Source organism: Chlorocebus sabaeus, chromosome 9, assembly GCF_047675955.1.
Source record: "Chlorocebus sabaeus isolate Y175 chromosome 9, mChlSab1.0.hap1, whole genome shotgun sequence".
NCBI classification, from domain to species: Eukaryota; Metazoa; Chordata; class Mammalia; order Primates; family Cercopithecidae; genus Chlorocebus; species Chlorocebus sabaeus.
Window position 1 is genome coordinate 105,927,267 of NC_132912.1, and position 19,432 is coordinate 105,946,698.

Sequence of the window (19,432 nt, forward strand, 5' to 3'; positions counted from 1 at the left end):
CAACATGAAGATAATGAGAATAAAGACCTTTATGATGACCCACTTCCACTTGATGAATAGTAAATGTATTTTCTCTTCTTTATGTTTTTCTTAACAATTTTTGGCCGGGCGCGGTGGCTCAAGCCTGTAATCCCAGCACTTTGGGAGGCCAAGACAGGTGGATCACGAGGTCAGGAGATCGAGACCATCCTGGCTAACACGGTGAAACCTCGTCTCTACTAAAAAATACAAAAAAGTAGCCGGGCGTGGTGGCGGGCGCCTGTAGTCCCAGCTACTCGGGAGGCTGAGGCAGGAGAATGGCGTGAACCCGGGAGGCGGAGCTTGCGGTGACCTGAGATCTGGCCACTGCACTCCAGCCTGGGCGACAGAGCGAGCCTCTGTCTCAAAAAAAAAAAAAAAAAAAAAAAAATTGTGGCTAATTTTTTGTAAAAATATAGTATATAATATATACAATATACAAAATATGTGTCAACTGACTGTTTATGTTATCAATAAGTATTTGGTCAAAAATAGGCTATTAGTAGTTAAATGTGGGAAGAGTTAAGGGTTTTCGATTGCATGGGAGTCAGTGCCTTTAACTCCTGTATTATTCAAGGGTCAACTGTAGTTAAAGCATAATTAATGTACATAATCTCATTAGAAAAATAAAGTGTTAATCTACAATAATACAAACATAAGGAGCTAAATACAAATACTGGCATTCTATGGGTAGCAGATTCAGGATTAATACTGATTTAGGTTCAAGACAACCAGGCAAAATTACTTGTGTCAATAAACAAGATTTTTATGTATTTTGTTGCTGTTCTATATACAAATGTTAGTCTTACATAGAAATCTTGCAAATAAACTAATACATAGCTGGCTTCAATTATGGGGATAACTGGTGACAAAGGAATCTTCTCTGAAAAATATTTTTGGTATTAGGCCAGCATTTAGATGAGATGAAGATAATGAAGCTCCCATCAGAATAGATTATGTTACTGAACACTATGTGACATACTTCATTGGGGAAATAAATGACTACCAAACTGTAAGCAAAATAAGAAACATTTTAATACAAGAAAGGCCATCAATTTCTCTTTTAACAAACTACTCTCAACTCTCAACAAACTCCCAACAACCAACTCTCCCACAGCCCCCAGTAACACCTTTACCAAAGGTCTGTATCATTAACTTTTGAAAAATTACAAGTTTAGAATTATTAGATATACGGCTTAACATTCCTACAGCCCACATAGTATTTTTGCTTCAGTTACCCTCTTCCTCATTCATTAGTGACATCAAAGTTTTAAATAATTATTTACCACTAATTCTATCAACTCCAGCATTTAACATAAACAACAGGATTCTCAAAACATCATTATTCAAAGTAAATTTTCTTATCTGCTCATAGAACCATGAAAAAGCTGAAAAATCAAAATAAAACCCCTCTGCCCAAAGAAGGTCTTCTGTGGCCATCTTCAGGAAGACCAAAAACAGAGTTTCCTTATCAAAATATCTCAATTTGCCAAGATTAAATCCCACCCCTCATCCTTTCCAAAAAGAAGTCATATGTATTTCCCACATCTGAAAACAAGAAAAAAGAACTTTGAGGTAACCCTATGTAGCTGTTTCCTCAGAACAAATTTAGGCAAATTTATAGTGTGATAAGGATCAGGAGCCAATAACCACCTCTCAATGAACACACCATTCCAAAACATGACTTTGAGATGTTATGTTTGACATGTGATGTCCTATGCAGACACTTCAGAAGCATCAATCCTAGGATCACTGTATTCTAAGAATTTCACTACATTCTAACTCTGAAAACTAGTAATCTATGCTGTAAGGTAATTATATATCACTCAAAACACTGTTTGCCAGAATAGCCAATTCACAGATTATGCTAGACAGATAGTTTTATAGTTCATTCTATGGTCTCAGTATTTGTGTCCTTCAAAGTTCATATGTTGAAATCTAATCATCAATATGATGGTGTCAGGAAGTGAGGCCTCTGGGAAGTGATTGGTGCCCTCTTTTACAAAGGCAGAGCACTTGTGAATGGGATTACTGCCCTTATAAAAGAGGCCTAAGAGAGACCCCTTAGCACTTCCACCATGTGAGGACACAGCTAGAAGGTGCTTTCTATGAACCACAAAGCAGACAAACCCACATTGTGGAACACTCTACAAAATACCTAGCCAGTACTCTTTAAAAGTCTCAAAGCAAGGCCAGGTGCAGTGGCTCACAGTACTTTGGGAGGCCAAGGCAGGTGGATCGCTTGAGCCCAGGAGTTCCAGGCCAGTCTGAGTGACATGGTGAAATCCTGTCACTACTGAAAAATAAAAAAGTTATCTGGGCATGGTGGCTTGCACCTGTATCTCCAGCTACTTGGGAGGCTGAAAAGGGAGGATCACCTAAGCCTGGGAGGTTAAGGCTGCAGTGAACCATGATTGCACCACTGCACTCCAGCCTGGGCAACAGAGTGAGACACTGTCTCAAAAGAGAAAAAAAATTCTTATTTTTTAAAAAAGTGTTGGCCGGGCATGGTGGCTCATGCCTATAATCCCAGCACTTTGGGAGGCTGAGGCGGGTGGATCACCTGAGGTCAGGAGTTCGAGACCAGCCTGATCAACATGATGAAACCCTGTCTCTACTAAATACAAGAAATAAGCTCAGTGTGGTGACGCGTGCCTATAATCCCAGCTATTTGGGAGGCTGAGGCAGGAGAATTGCTTGAACCTGGGAGGTGGAGGTTGCAGTGAGCCGAGATTGTGCTACTGCACTCCATCCTGGGAAACAGGAGCAAAACTTCGTCTCAAAAAAAAAAAAAAAAAAAGTGTCAGAGCAATGAAAGAGAAGACTTAGGAACAATCACAGATTAGAAGAGACTAAGGAGATAAGACAACTAAATGCAATATGTGATTTGGCACTGGATCCTAGAATAAAAAAAAGACATTAGTGGAAAAACTGATGAAAAATAAAGTCCGTAGTTCAACTAATAATACTGTACTAATGTTAACTTCTCAGTTTTTATAATTGTACTATGGTCAAGCAAGATGTTACCACAGGAGAGAGGAAAGGCGAACTCTCTAAATTATTTTTGTAGCTCTTCTGTAGGTCTAAAGTAATTTTTTTTTTTTTTTTTTTTTTTTGACACAGAGTCTCGCTGTCACCCAGGCTGGAGTGCAGTGGCGCGATCTCGGCTCACTGCAAGCTCTGCCTCCCAGGTTCACGCCATTCTCCTGCCTCAGCCTCCCAAGGAGCTGGGACTACAGGTGCCCACCACCATGCCCAGCTAATTTTTTGTACTTTTTTTTAGCAGAGACGGGGTTTCACCATGTTAGCCAAGATGGTCTCGATCTCCTGACTTCGTGATGGGCTGACCTCAGCCTCCCAAAGTGCTGGGATTACAGGCATGAGCCACCACGCCCAGCCGCGGTCTAAAGTAATTTTAAAATAATAAAAAAAAATTACGTCAAGAGTTAAAAAAAAGAATGAACTACTTACTGGTAGACAACAATGTGAATGAATCACAAAAACATGCTGAGCAAAATAAGGCAGACAAAAAGGAGTACGTAATATATGATATGGCTTGGCTACATCCCCACCCAAATCTCATCTTGAATTTCCACGTGTTGTGGGAGGGACCCAGTAGGAAGTAACTGAATCACAGGGGCGTGTCTTTCCTGTGCTGTTCTTGTGATAGTGAATAACTCTCACAAGATCTAGATGGTTTTAAAAAGGGGAATTTCCCTGCACAAGCTCTCTTCTCTTGTCTGCTGCCATGTGAGACATACCTTTTGGCTTTCACCTTCCACCTTGATTGTGGGGCCACCCCAGCCATGTGAAACTAAGTTCATTAACTTCTTTTTTTTTTTTGGAGATGGAGTTTTGATCTTTTTACCCAGGCCAGAGTGCAGTGGCACGATCTCGGCTCACTGCAACCTCCACCTCCCGGGTTCAAGTAACTCTCCTGCCTCCCAAGTAGCTGGGATTACAGGCGCACACCACCATACCCAGCTAATTTTGTATTTTTAGTAGAGATGGGGTTTCACCATGTTGGCCAGGTAGGTCTCAAACTCCTGACCTCCGGTGATCCACCCACTTGAGCCTCTCAAAGTGCTGGGATGAGCCACTGCACCTGGTCTAAACCTCTTTCTTTTGTAAACTGCCCCGTCTCAGGTATGTCTTTATCAGCAGCGTGAAAACAAACTAATACAGTAAATTGGTACCAGTAGAGTGGGGCATTGCTGAAAAGATACTCGAAAATGTGGAAGCAACTTTGGAACTGGGTAACAGATAGATGTTAGAACAGTTTGGAGGGTTCAGAAGAAGACAGAACAATGTGGCAAAGTTTAGAACTTCCTAGAGACTTGTTGAATGGCTTTGACAAAAATGTTGATAGTGACATGGGCAATAAATTCCAGGCTGAGGAAGTCTCAGATGGAAATGAGGAACTTGTTGGGAGCTGGAGCAAAGGTAACTCTTTCTATATTTTAGCACAGAGACTGGTGGTGTTTTGCCCCTGCTCTAGAGATTTGTGGAACTTTGAACTTGAGAGAGATGCTTTAGGGTATCTGGTGGAAGAAATTTCTAAGCAGCAAAGCATTCAAGAGCTGACTTGGGTGCTGTTAAAGTCATTCAGTTTTATAAGGGAAGCAGAGCGTAAAAATTTGTAGCCTGACAATGCAACAGAAAAGAAAACTCATTTTCTGAGAACAAATTCAAGCCCTGTATGGAAATCTGCATAAGTAACGAAGAGCCTAATGTTAATCACCAAGACAATGGGGAAAATGTCTCCAGGGCATGTCAGAGTTCTTCATGGCAGCCCCTTCCATCACAGGCCAGGAGGCCTCAGAGGAAAAAGTGGTTTGATGGGCCAGGCCCAGGCTGTGTGCAGCCTAGCGACTTGGTGCCCTGAGTGCCAGCCGCTCCTGCCATGGCTGAAAGGGGCCAATGTAGAGCGGGGGCCATGGCTTCAGAGGTTACAGGCCTCAAGCCTTGGCACCTTCCATGGGGTGTTGAGCCTGCGAGTGCACAGAAGTCAACAAGTGTGGTTTAGGAACGTCCACCTATATTTCAGAGGATGTATGGAAATGCCTGGATGTCCAGGCAGAAGTTTACTGCCAGGGTGGGGCTCTCATGGAAAACCTCTGCTAGGGCAGTTCAGAAGGGAAATGTGGGGTCCGAGCCCCCACACAGGGTCCCTACTGGGGCACTGCCTAGTGGAGCTATGAGAAGAGGGTCACCATCCTCCAGACCCCAGAATCCAGTGATAGCATGCACCATGCACCTGGAAAAGCCACAAACACTCAACACCAGCCCGTGAAAGCAGCTGGGAGGGAAGCTGTACCCTGCAAAGTCACAGAAGTGGAGCGGCTCAAAACCATGGGAATCCACCTCTTGCATCAGCGAGACCTGGATGTGAGACACAGGGTCAAAAGAGATCATTTTGGAGCTTTAAGATTTGACTGCCCCACTGGATTTCAAACTTGCATGGGGCCTGCAGCCCCTTTGTTTTAGCCAATTTCTCCCATTTGAAATGGCTGTATTTATTCAATGCCTGTGTCCCCATTGTATCTAGGAAGTAACTAACTTGCTTGTGATTTTACAGGTTGATAGGCAGAAGGGACTTGCCTTATTTCAGATGAGATATTGGACTGTGAACTTTTTAGTTAATGCTGAAATGATGTTAAGACTTTGGGGGACTGTTGGGAAGGCATGATTGGTTTTGAAATGTGAGGACAAGAGATTTAGGAGGGACCAGGGGCACAATGATATGGTTTGGCTGTATCCCCACCCAAATCTCATCTTGAATTCCCACATGTTGTGGGAGGGACCCAGTGGGAGGTAACTGAATCATGGGGATGGGTCTTTCAAACCTTGCTGTTCCTGTGACAGTGAATAAGTCTCATGAGATCTGATGGTTTTAAGAAGGGGAACTTCCCTGAACAATCTCTCTTCTCCTGTCTGCTGCCATGTGAGACATGCCTTTCACCTTCTGCCATGATGGTGGGGCTTCCCCAGCCATGTGGAACTGTAAGTCCATGAAACCTCTTTCTGGTCGGGCTCAGTGGCTCACACTTGTAATCCCAGCACTTTGGGAGGCCAAGACAGGCAGATCACGTGAGGTCAGGAGTTCCAGACCAGCCTGGCCAACATAATGAAACCCCCACTGCCCCCTGCATCTCTACTAAAAATACAAAAATTAGCCGTGTATGGTGGCTGGCACCTGTAATCCCTGCCACTCGGGAGGCTGAGGCAGGATAATCGCTTGAACCCAGGATGCAGAGGCTGCAGTGAGCTGAGACTGCACCACTGCACTCCAGCCTGGGTGACAGAGTGAGACTCCATCTCAAACAAAACAAGACAAAAATCTCTTTTGTAAATTGCCCAGTCTCAGGTATGTCTTTATCAGCAGTGTGAAAACAGACTAACACACTATATGTTTCTATTTATATGAAAATCTCGATAAACTGTCATTATCCAAAATGATAATTTTAACATTATATGCCTATACATATATGCATGCTTAGGTCTGAATCTTGGTTCAGGTACATCATAACTAAATGTCCTTGGACAAAGTGCTTAATCTCAGTCATATGTAAAATGAAGATGATAGTAACTGCTTCAAAGAGTTTCTGTAAATATTAAATAACAGATGTGAATAACAGAATCCATGTGTTAAATGAGATAATCTATATAAAGCACTTGGAACAGGTCTGGCATATAATAAGTACTTAACAAATGTTAATACTTACTGTTAAATATACACAAAATATATTTGTGTGTAGACTAGGAGAAAGCATTAAAATATGAAGTGGCATTGCAAAAACCAAAAAGAATAAATCATAAGGTGCATTAAAGTTTAGAGACAGATTCAGTTAATTTTTTTTTTTTTTTGAAACACGGTCTCACTCTGTTGCCCAGGCTGGAGTGCAGTGGCACCATCTCGGCTCACTGCAACCTCTGCCTCCCTGGTTCATGCGATTCTCCCACCTCAGCCTCCTGAACAGCTGAGACTATAGGCGAGTACCACCATACCCAGCTAATTTTTGTATTTTTTGGTAGAGACGGGGTTTCACCATGTTGGGCAGGCTGGTCTCAAACTCCTGTCAAGTAATCCGCCCGCCTCAGTCTCCCAAAGTGCTGGGATTATAGGCATGAGCCACCGCGCAAGGCCGATTCAGTGACCTTTTCAATATACAAGATAGTTTATTTTTTCATTATTCTGTGGGAATATATAATCATCTCAGTTTTCAGTAACAAAAAGTGCCAGGCACATTATAGATTCTCAATAAATACTTACTGAATTGAACTATTTCAATGTAATGATATTGTCTTAATAACCAAGGGAAAAATGTTTGTCACTTTTTGACACCATTAACTTCTATTTCTGTTTTAGATAATCTCTTTCAGCTGCCAAATTATCTCACTATTCCTTTCCCTAGAAAGCTAGAATTCTTGAAAGAAGAGACTATAGGATTTTCTCCCCATTTGAACGGCAAGATCTACATTGAGAAAGTAGACTGCTTTCCCCTGCTTTCTGACAAGTACTCCTAAAAGTGTCTGTGACCAATCAGAAAAACATTAAATGCTGCAAAAATAAGCTTAAGGCAATAGAAAAACAAATAAATGACAAAGAGTATGGAGGGAAGAGAAAAATTCAAATCAGGAACTGTGTATATTTTTAATGTATTACTTGTTTGGTAAAAAAAATCATGGCCATATCTATGTGGCAAGTACCCCCATAATTTCATTTTTGAACATGTATTATTCATTTACATTTGTAGCCTAAACTGAACATCAAACTGCGATTTCTCTAATTTGAGATGGACAAATTAGCACTGTTATATTAATAGTTCCTAAGAAGTGTCTTTATACATTTTAAGGTTTTTGTGTAAAGACAAAATTTTTAAGAGACAATTTCTGAAAGATTCTGTCACAGTTTCACACACACATGCAAGCACATATGCTCAACTTGATCCCACCTCCCCACTACTTCTTAAATTAAATGCATTTTCACGAGATTGAAAATATTTTACTAAGTTCTGGAAAGATGTTATAACTATTGATTAATACATTGACTCAAATATATCTTAGAGAAGGAAGGGAAAAACAGCACAGTGCTGGTGTAAGGGCTATAGGATAATGAATAAAGCTAATGGTTCTAGTTTTTTGTTTGTTTGGTTGGTTGGTTGGTTGGTTTCAGAAGCTATATAATTTATTTAATAAAAAAGGATGTGGAAACTTAAACACAAAGTTTACACAAATAGAAGACCATGAGATGGTACCCAATGTCCCACATCCTAAGGACAAAACATGCTGATGAAAACATCTACACAGACTAAGGATTCTACAAGTTAAAAAAGAAGTTCATCTTTTCCATGTTTGTCATGGAGCTTCAGTGACTTCTTGCCCAGTCCTCCATCTAATTGCAGTTGACCATTGGGAAGACTGGCTAAATTCCTGCATATACCCTAGGTACAGAAAAGTAAGTCTAGTACATCCCTGAGTTTTTTGGGTTTTGTTGTTTAAGTTCTGGGATACGTGCGCAGAACATGCAGGTTACATAGGTATACACGTACTATGGTGGTTTGCTGCATATATAAACCCGTCATCTAGGTTTTAAGCCCTGCATGCATTAGGTGTTTGTCCTAATGCTCTCCCTCCCTTTGCCTCCCACCCCGGACAAGCCCCAGTGTGTGATGTTCCCCTCCCTGTGTTCATGTGTTCTCAATGTTCAACTCCTACTTATAAGTAAGAATATGCAGTGTTTGGTTTTTGGTTCCTGCGCAGTTTGCTGAGAATGATGGCTTCCAGCTTCACCCATGTCCCTGCAAAGGACACAAACTCATTCTTTCTTATGGCTGCGGCTCTAGTTTTTTAAAAGCCTTATACATATTATGTGTGCAATCATTTAAATGGAAAATGAACCCATTTCCCATCTGTGTTAATAACAACGTATTGTCTGGGTGCAGTGGCCCACGCCTGTAATCCCAGCACTTTGGGAGGCCAAGCTGGGTAGATCACCTGAGGTCAGGAGTTCGAGATCAGCCTGGCCAACATGGTAAAATCCCATCTCTACTAAAAACACAAAATTTAGCCGGGTATGGTGGCGCACACCTGTAATCCCAGCTACCTGGGAGGCTGAGGAAGGAGAATCGCTTGAACCCAGGAGGTGGAGGTTGCAGGGAGCCAAAATCGCGCCATTGCGCTCCAGCCTGGAAGACAAGAGTCAAACTCCGTTCCAAAAAAAAAAAAAACTAACATTAAAATTTTTAACTGATACAAGTTTATCTGTGGCAGAGTAAGAGATACAAAATCTCATACCTAAAGAATGGCTAAGAGTAAAAGTCAAAAATGCCCAAATATATGTATCAATGTATGATTTTACCATATTATTTCTTACCAGGATCTCTAAAATAGTAAAATTTAATACTTTTTCTATCTATGTGTGCAAACTCATGAGCCAAATCTCAAGGATATCTGATAATTTCAATATTCATAAATCTTAGTGGAAGCAATCTGATAATAAAAGCTTCTGGTAGCCACATACATGCTTAAGTCAGCAAATGTTAATTGAATTGCCTACTGTGAACCCACTGTGTTATACCCAAAGCAGCAGTTCTTAAGCAATCAGAAATTGCTACTCACCAGCAAGGGTATAATCCATATCAAAACCAAAACACTTTATCTTTTCCATGGCTAAACTTCGGTTCACAAACACCCTATAGAAAATAATAAAAAATAATATCTCAACACTGGAAAATAAATTCTCAAGTTTAATAAAGTTATTTGGCTATTTTTCTAGGTTTTCTCATTTATTTATTTTTCCAACTGATTTTTTAAACTTTTAAAATTATATATTAAGATGTATAACACAACATGCTGTTTGATATACTTATCTTGATACACATATACACAGTGAAATGATTAATACAAACAAATTAACATACTCATTATCCCATATAGTTACTTTCACTTCTTTTTTTCTTTTTTTTGTGGTACAAGTATTTAAAATCTATTGTCTTGACAAATTACCAGTACATAATACAATATTATTAAATATAGCCCTCATGCTGTACATTAGACATCCATCCAACGTATCTGCAACTTTGTACCCTCTGATCTACATCTTTCCATCCTTCCCCCACATTGTTTTTTGTTTTTTGAGGCAGAGTCACTCTGTCACCCAGGCTGGAGTGCAGTGGTGGAATCATGACTCACTGCAGCCTCAGCCTCCTAGGCTCAGGAGATCCTCTCACCTCAGCCTCCCGAGCAGCAGGAACTACAGGCGCACATCACCTAGCCTGGATAATTTTTTTATTTTTTGTAGAGACAGAGGCTCACCTATGTTGCTCAGGCTGGTCTTGAACTCCTGGGCTCAAGCAACCCTCCCACCTTGGCCTCTCAAAGTCCTGGGATTACAGGCATGAGCCACCACGCCTGGCCTCCAATCATTGTTTTGCTCTTTGTTTCTATGGTTTCCTTTTTTGACTGTTTTTTTAGATTCCACATGTGAAATCATGCAGTATTCTTTGGTGTATCTGGCTTATTTCACTTAGCATAATGTCTTCTAGGTTCATCATTGGTGTTGCAAACAGTAGAATCTCCTTTTTTAAGGCTGAATATTCCATTGTGTGTATATATACCATAATTTCCTTATCCATTCATTCAGCCCATCAACAGATATTTTGTTTTTTTCCATCTCCTGGCTACTCTAAATAATGTTGCAATGAACATGGGAGTGCAGATATCTTTACAAAGTGGTGATTTTACTTCCTTTGGGACTATAACTAGAAGAACTGCTGGGTAATATGGCAGCTCTATTTTCAATTTGTTTAGGAAGCTCTACAGCATTTTCCACGGTGGCTGCATCAGTCTACATTGCCACCAACAGTGTACAAAGATTCCCCTTTCACTGCATCCTTGCCAACATTTATTTCTTATCTTTTTGATAAAAGGCATTCTAATAGGTATGAGATGATAACTCATGGTGGTTTTGATTTGCACTCCCCCGATGATTAATCATGTTAAGCACCTTTTCAAACACCTGTTAGCCATTTGCACGTTTGCTTTGGAGAAATGTCTATGCAGGTCCTTTGCCCGTTTTTGGGTTATTCCTTTTATCGTTACTGTTTGAGGTCCTCAAATATTTTAGATATTAATCCCTTATCAGATATATGGTTCACAAACAGTTTCTCCCAATCCATAGGTTGCCTTTTTATTTTGTTGTTTCTCCTCTGCTGTGCAGAAGCTTTTTAGTTTGAGGTAGTCCCGCTTGTTTTTGCTTTTGTTGCCTGTGCTTTTGGTGTCCTAAACAAAAAAAATCACTGCCAAGACCAATGTCAAGAAGCTTTTCCTTTGTTTTCTTTTAGATCTTCTCATTTAAATACCAATATTAAAATCCATAAAAATTATTCAAGGCTGGGAGCAGTGGCTCACACCTGTAATCTCAGCATTTTGGGAGGCCAAGGCAGGCAGATGGCTTCAGCTCAAGAGTTCAAGACCAGCCTAGGTAACATGGTGAGACCCCAACTCCACAAAAAATACAGAAATCAGCTGGGGATGGTGGTGTGCACCTGTGGTCCCAGCTACTTGGGAGGCTGAGGTAGGAGGATTGCTTGAGTCTAGGAGATCAAGGCTGTAGTGAGTCAAGATCACACCACTGAACTCCAGCCTGGGTGGGAGAGTGAGATCCTGTTTCCAAAAAACATAACAAATAAATTAAAAATTTAAAAATATTATCCAAGTCTTTCTTATACAGAAAATGAAATCAGATATTATACAAAAATATACAGATTTGTGTATTGTGTCCTGGCATTAAAAATGCCATGTATTCAAGATTTCAAAGAAGACGCTCTCCTTTCTAAGTCTGACCCCATAAAATAAGATTACTTTTGGGATTTTATAACTCATTCACTTATTAATTTATAATTTATTTAATAAACAAGTAATTTAAAGCCCACTGAAGATGTATAGATTCATTAAATAAATAGCTACTATTATACCCAGATACTGCGATTAAACAAAAGACTGTACCAGCCCTCATGAAACTTATATTGTAATTTACTCTCTTTATCCTTGAGGAACTCAGCCTACTAGAAAGGAGACTTTTAAGTAATTTCAGCAATTCGGTAAGTACTATAAAATCACATGGAGGAGAGAGTACCAGTTGTTTAGAGAGGTCAGGAAAAAATGTTTGAACTGAATCTTAATCAATCAGTAGTTTTCCATTAGGAAAACGCAAGAAAGGCAATGCAGGCAAAATAACCAAGCACAGAAAAGGTTTACAGTAAACTACAGATCATGTATTGTGGTTGGAGTTGAGAAGCTTTCTTTGATTTTGCTTCTGTTTGTTTTCAGAGAAACAGGTTTTCCAGGGGGCAAGCATGGGGGAAGGAGCAATAAAAGCTATGGAAGGTTAGCAGGGGTCAAAATCATGAAAATTTTGTAAGCCACATTAGGGAATTTGGACTTTATCCCGCATTTAAGACCAAAATATCAGATTTTAAGGAAATGAAATAATCAGAAAGATCACTATGAAGACACAGGAAAAACTGAACATATAATAGTATGGTAGATCATCAGCATGATGGTCTTTCAGGGTAAGTTTTAATCATCTTTAAAAATAAGGGCCAGATGTAGTGGCTCACGCCTGTAATCCCAGTACTTTACAAGGCAGGCAGATCACTTGAGCACAGGAGTTCGAGACCAGCCTAGGCAACATGTCAAAACCCCATCTCCACAAAAAATACCAAAAAAAAGCTGGGTGTGGTGGCGCATGCCTGTAGTCCCAGTTACTCGGGAAGCTGAAGTGGGATCTCCTGAGCCTCAGAGGCAGAAGCTGCAACGAGCTGAGATTGTACCACTGCACTCCAGCCTGGGTGACAGAGTGAGACCCTGCCACAAACAGAAAAAAAAAGAAGAAAAGAAAGGAAGAGCCAGGCGCAGTGGCTCATGCCTGTAATTCCAGCACTTTGGGAGGCTGAGGTGGGCGAATCACGAGGTCAGGAGTTCAAGACCCGACTGGCCAACACGGTGAAACCCTGTCTCTACTAAAAATACAAAAATTAGCCGGGCATGGTGGCGCATTCCTGTAATCCCAGCTATTCAGGAGGCTGAGACAGGAGAATTGCTTGAGCCTGGACCCGGGAGGGGGAGGTTGCAGTGAGCCGAGATTGTGCCACTGCACTCCAGCCTGGGCTACAGAGCAAGACTCCATCATAAAAAAAAAAAGAAAAGAAAAGAAAGGAAGAAAGGGAAAGGAAAGGGAAAAGAAAGAAAATAAGGTTATCCTTTCCACCTGATCCTCAGCTTGGTAGCCAAAGTTAAAACTGCATGGCTTCTCCTCTTCTGACCAAACCTTTTCTTTGCCTTCATTTCATAAGTAACTACAAGAAATTCGAATGATACAGATCAGTGGATCTCAAAACTGCAGTGTACATCAAAATCACAATCACCTAAGTAACTTATTAAAAACAAAAAGCTTGGGCTGGGCTCCCCCATCAGTGATCTAGGTCAATGGTCTCCAAAGAAGAGTAACTGCACTAAGGGATGCAAAAAGCCTCCACTGGGATACAAAAAGAAAATATCAGATCTTCTATTGATATTTACCTCACCATTTAAAAATGTCTCATATATATATATGTTTCTTATTTATTTTCAAGACATAGTCTTACTGTGTTGCCCAGGCTGGAGTGCAGTGGTGTGATAATGGCTCACTGCAGCCCCAACCTCCCATGCTCATGTTATCCTCCTATCTCAGCCTCAACCTCCCAAGTAGCTGGGACCACAGGTCCACACCACCATGTCCAGCTATTTTTCTTTTCCTTTTTTTCTGTAGAGACAGCCTTGGAGACTTTTTTAAAAAGGAGTTTGAGACGACCAAGAGTGGTGGCTCACGCCTATAATCCCAGCACTTTGGGAGGCCAAGGTGGGAGGATTGTTTGAGCCCAGGAGTCTGAGACCAGCTGGGCAATATAGTGAGACCCTATCTCTACAAAAAAATAAAAAATTACCCAGGCAGAGTGGCACACGCCTGTAGTCTCAACTACTCAAGAGGCTGAGGCAGGAAGATCACATGAGCCCAGAAGGTCAAAGCTGCAGTGAACTGAGACCTTGCCAGTGCACTCTAGCTTGGGCAACAGAGCAAGACCCTGTCTCAAACAAAGAAACAAAAAACACCCTCCAACCTCCAGCCCCCAAACATATCACCTTCTAATATTTCATCAAATATCACCCCGCTATTATTGATAAAAGCATCTACTTTGTTATATTTTCCCAGTTACATAAACCCTTTTGAAAGTACAACAGGCATAAAAGACAAAATAATGGTTGTAACTCTAGAAACTAAATGTTACTACTGAAGGCTTTTCAAACAGATTCTTAATTGAGGCTAGAGAGCCAACTGGATCAAATCCTTGATCAGGCCCTAACAGCTGACATGCCTAAAATATTCCATGGGAATACAAGCAGGAATGGATTGGGGACGATTTTTTCCCTTGTGATACAATCCAGGACAGAAGTATGTGGAACCACCTAATAAAAGAAACAGCTTTGACTCTCATAGAAGAAAGATGCTAGCTGGCTTCAGGCACAGCTCACATTACAGGAAAAAAGAGATTTTGCTGCTAATGTCACTCAATCAGTGCTTAAGAAACTGTCAACAGTCCCAGCCAAGTACCAGTTTCTTTCTTTGTTAGAAAAGAGATCAAGCTTGTACTGTCATGAAAATCTATCAAATCACATATGTATATTTTTAAGGATTCAAAGATTATAATGTACCTTTATTATCTATGTAAACTCAAGGAATAATATATTTCAGGAATATGAAAGTCTGGTTTTGCAAAAATAATCATTGGTAAATATCCATCAAATTGCACTTCTCATCTCTTTAACCTAGTCACATTAACTATTCAATCAACACACTTATTGTCTACTATAAAGCAGATACCATTTTGTGACATATGTCTTAGAAGCTGTTCTTTAGGGAGCAGAAAGAGCTAGGACAGATTTTGTAAGAGTCTAAAATTAGGAAATAAGATGTTTTCCTATGAAGTTCTACCAAATATCCTTTATCTTTCCATTTTCATTCAAAATAAGTGCTCTAACCACAAAAGCAATTCCTGAACTTAGAAACAATCACTCCTATCTCCCTCTCAATTCATTTCTATTATGTTTATAAAAATGAAAAGCCTCACATATATTCTCATCTTTCCTTTTCTTTCCCTAATTTAGGCTACAAAACATGAGGGGAGGGACAATGTGGAATTAAATCTAATTTGTTGTATGCATATCTAAAGTGCATAAGCAAAGCTATAATGGCAAAATAGAACAGCTGTATTATAGAGAACTGCAATAAGCCAAATATAGTTATTTGGCTATACATGCCACAGTTTACAAAGATAATAAACATCCAAATGCTTAAAGTATGCACTGACTTCAGCACAGAGGCAGCCTTAAAAGCATGAAATACCATGTCTCCAGGATACAGTCTTCATGAGAAATGAATCTCCTGGTCTCAAAGTAATGACTACTCTTAACTGAGGTTATGGCAAAACAAAGTGTTAGGTACTATATCAACTAAAAGGTACTATATCAATTACAAGGCTGGCCCACTGCCCTATCATACATTTCAAAACAAAAAGATTTATCTGTTTGAGGAATCCAAAAATTTCTACTGGTCTCAGGACCTTGACTGTACCTTTGCCAATGCCAGTTTACTGTGTCACATTTCTAAATTATTAACGAGTGGAACATACTCCACCCCTGTGTTCAAGAGTTTGAACGTATCTGAGAAATTAACTTCCTGAAGCTTGCTTTTAAAAAAGCACAAACTTGCCACCCTAGAAAGCATGACTAAACTAAGCATCCAATCTTAAAGCACAATTAACCAGCAATTCCAACATACCAAGTCTTTTGTAAGTTGCAGATTTGAGCATTAACAAGAAAAACAATCTCTAGTTGACAGGAACACTATAAAACCAAGCACAGACTTCAATATAAAGACAAATGTAACAGCTTTTATTATCATATCCCACAGCAGTTAAGACATTAAACTTGAATAAACTCTATCCAAGTTAATATAAATATTAACTGTAAGAAATAGAGCCATTAATATAATGTGCTTTATAAACAGGAATATTCTCACACTTAAGTAACATGAACATGCAATTTATTAAATTTGAAATTTTGTAAATAGCAATCTTAATGGCTTTGAGATTTAACTTGCAATTCAAAGTAGTATTACCTCATCTGTCACTGGTTGCCGTTTTGAAAAGTATAAAACTATCTGAGTCAATTAGTTCTTGAAGTCACATAACAAAATTCTTCGTAAAGTCCCTAGTATAGTTTTTTTGTGACTTAACTTCAAGAAGTTTAGCCTGAATCAGGCCCTCAAAACCATGTGTCTTCCGAGACAGTGCTGGAGAAAACACCTCTGTGTCTAATTTAACTTGTCACTGGATATCACTGTTGCTCCACACAAATCCAGTTGGAATAGAATTTCTTTGGCAATGATGAACTTTATCTGTAACTCCTCCCCTTGCCTAGGAGTCACAATTTCCTGGCCAAGTGCCCAATGACAGTTAGTGCAACAACAAATGAGACTAAGGATTCAAATATAAAATCTTCTTGGGCATCTGTTTTCCTTATGGGCTTGCATAATTATACATTGAAAATTTGCTACAATCAAGAAAAGAAAAAGTTACAAGTGCTTTTTGAGAGGGCAAATTGAAATTATGAACTAAAAAGTACATGTCTGTATATATGCATGTTTTTACTTAATAGAAAATGCCATAATGTGGTTTTTTGTTGAAAATCCAACCTCCAAACTAGTTCCTATTTCTGCTACGGGCAATCCCATTTTCCCACTCAAGCTTAAAATCTAGTTATTACCTTTTGATTCTTTCCTCTTCTTCAAATCCACATCCAATCATCTCATGTGCCTTCATTTAAATTACCAAACGTCTCTGGAATCCAATCTTCCATTCAATTCACAGTGCTAACAACATGTCCAAGTCCTCATTAGTCCAACAATCATCTCCCAATTGCTCTGCCCTCACACTAATGCCAAATTAATTGCTTTGAAGTAGTGCTACTCAAAGCATGGTCCACAGACCAATGCTAGCTTATGAACATTTGTTACTAACCCATGACATGACACATACAGAAATTTTAAGCATTTAGAAACTTTTATAGTAATTTGACAGAGAAATTTTGTTTGTTGAATGTAGTAATAAAAAAGGTAGGCTTACATTGTGTCTTCATTTTTCTTGAGTCATTTTTATTTTATAAATGTGTCCATTTGAAACAGATTGGAAAAAAGTTGTTTATAAACTGGTCCTCCCTCACAGATAGTTTGAGAAGCACTGTCCTAAAGCCCCAATCTAATCATATCACTCTCTTAAGAACTTTCAGTCATCGCTCACTATCTCCCCAATTAATAAATTGCAAATTCTTGGATCTTCAAGTTCAAAATCTTTCACCATTTTGTCAAAATCAGTTTGATCTTACGTTGTGCCACATCATGCACCTTTGGCTGTAGTAAACAAAGTGAGCTACTTGTATATACGCCCTAAGGCTTTGTTTATATTCTTTTCCCTATACTTAAAAGGGCCACCTCAGTTATCTCTAATTATTCAAGACTCTGCATCTCAAGTGATTTTGTCAAGGAACTATCAATATTCTGGTTGTACCACAGAACTATGTAACAGTAATGTCTCTGGATCTCATTACTTTTCTACTTAATGAAAGAAACTGCATCAACAACTAAAATTCTATAAAGTTGTGACCCAAATGAGAGTTTTAAATATTCAAAATTCCCTATTTTGACACTATATGTTGTCATATACATAAAATATGGTAGTTCTTATTCTTTACAGGATTATAAACTTTGAGACCAGGATTTATAATCTTCCCAACACCTAACATAGGGCCTTGTAATAGCAGACACAATATTTAACTGAACTAAAAATTAAGCTTAAACTAGAAACTTAATAGGGGTTGGTCATTGCCAGAGGCTGTGGGGAGGAGGGAACAGGGAGTTTCTGCTATTGGGTACAGGGTTTCTTGTGGGGGTAATGAAACGTTCTAAAATTAGATAGCGGTATTGGTTGCACAACTCTGTGAATATACTAAAACCATCGAATTGTATGCTTTAAAAGGACGAATTGAATGGTATGTGAATTGTATCTCAATAAAGTTGTTATTTTAAAAAAAGTAACAGGAAGACCTCAGTCTGCCATTATGTCTCCATCCTTCGTAAAAAGTATGCTTAATGATATAAAAAATATTATAGGTAAGAACTTTATGAAATGGATTCTTAAAAATTCAAAGCTCAAATACCATGGACATACAGACACAACAAGAAATTTTGGGTTAGATTCTAAAAGCAACAGACATCTAGTAGCATTTGTTCTGCTTTCATAAATTCTAACCAATAACTTCTTACTAATTTGTTTTAACATTTTCTCTGAGGAACATCAAGAGGGATACATTTTGTTTATCAGATTGTGTCAAGAGAAGCGCAGTGGCTAGGCACGGTGGCTCATGCCTGTAATCCCAGCACTTTGGGAGGCAGAGGCAGGTGGATCACGAGAGTCAGGAGATCAAGACCATCCTGGCTAACATGGTGAAACCCCATCTCTACTAAAAAATACAAAAAATTAGCCGGGCGCGGTGGCAGGCACCTGTAGTCCCAGCTACTCGGGAGGCTGAGGCAGGAGAATGGCATGAACTCGGGAGGCAGAGCTTGCAGTGAGCCAAGATCGCGCCACTGCACTCCAGCCTGGGCAACAGAGCAAGACTCCATCTCAAAAAAAAAAAGAGAGAGAGAGAGAGAGAGAGAACAGCAGCCTGTGCATTAAAAATCTGAACAGTGCTCACCTCGGCAGCACATACACTAGAAATCTGAACCAATGTGTTATCACTTATAAAACATAAATTAATTATAATACTCATTTTACTCACCCATACACTCAATATTTAAAAGTTCCAGATTTTTGAAAAGTCAGTATGGAGACATACATAGAACAAAATTTAAGATGATTAAGATTTACAATGCCATCAATTATAAAATGTACCCATATTATATACCAGTAAGAAAAGGGGGAAAATACCAAGTCAGAGCCTAGTAGGAGATTCCACAAAAAGCTAAGATATCAAAAGGGACATACCCATATTATGAGGATAAGGGAGAAATATATCTACAACACACAAGGGCCCACAAAGAAACCTGTACATCTCAGCCTTGATTGTACATCTCTTTTCTATTTTGTACTGAGTCCAGAGAGGGGAAAAAATCTCTCCCTGAGAATTTGAACAAGTCAGTCTTGTAGGTTGTGCTCTGAATTTATACTACCAGGATGGTTGATATTTTCCCCAGGTGACCGAAAGAAGCGAAAGCAAATCCTCTCTGGAAGAACTCAATTTGAATTCTAGGTGG

The 19,432-nt window shown here is 39.5% G+C and overlaps 1 protein-coding gene across 9 annotated transcripts in view; it reads right to left on the bottom strand.

Moving 5' to 3' along the window:
* The window catches only part of NT5C2 (5'-nucleotidase, cytosolic II), a 193,749-nt gene that overhangs the window by 40,151 nt on the left and 134,166 nt on the right, over window positions 1-19,432 (bottom strand). For all 9 annotated transcript variants that reach the window (XM_038009509.2, XM_038009508.2, XM_007964002.3 and 6 more), the window contains one exon: window positions 9,640-9,713. In XM_038009509.2, the coding sequence (XP_037865437.1) occupies window positions 9,640-9,713 (74 nt within the window). The remainder of the gene's footprint in view (window positions 1-9,639; window positions 9,714-19,432) is intronic.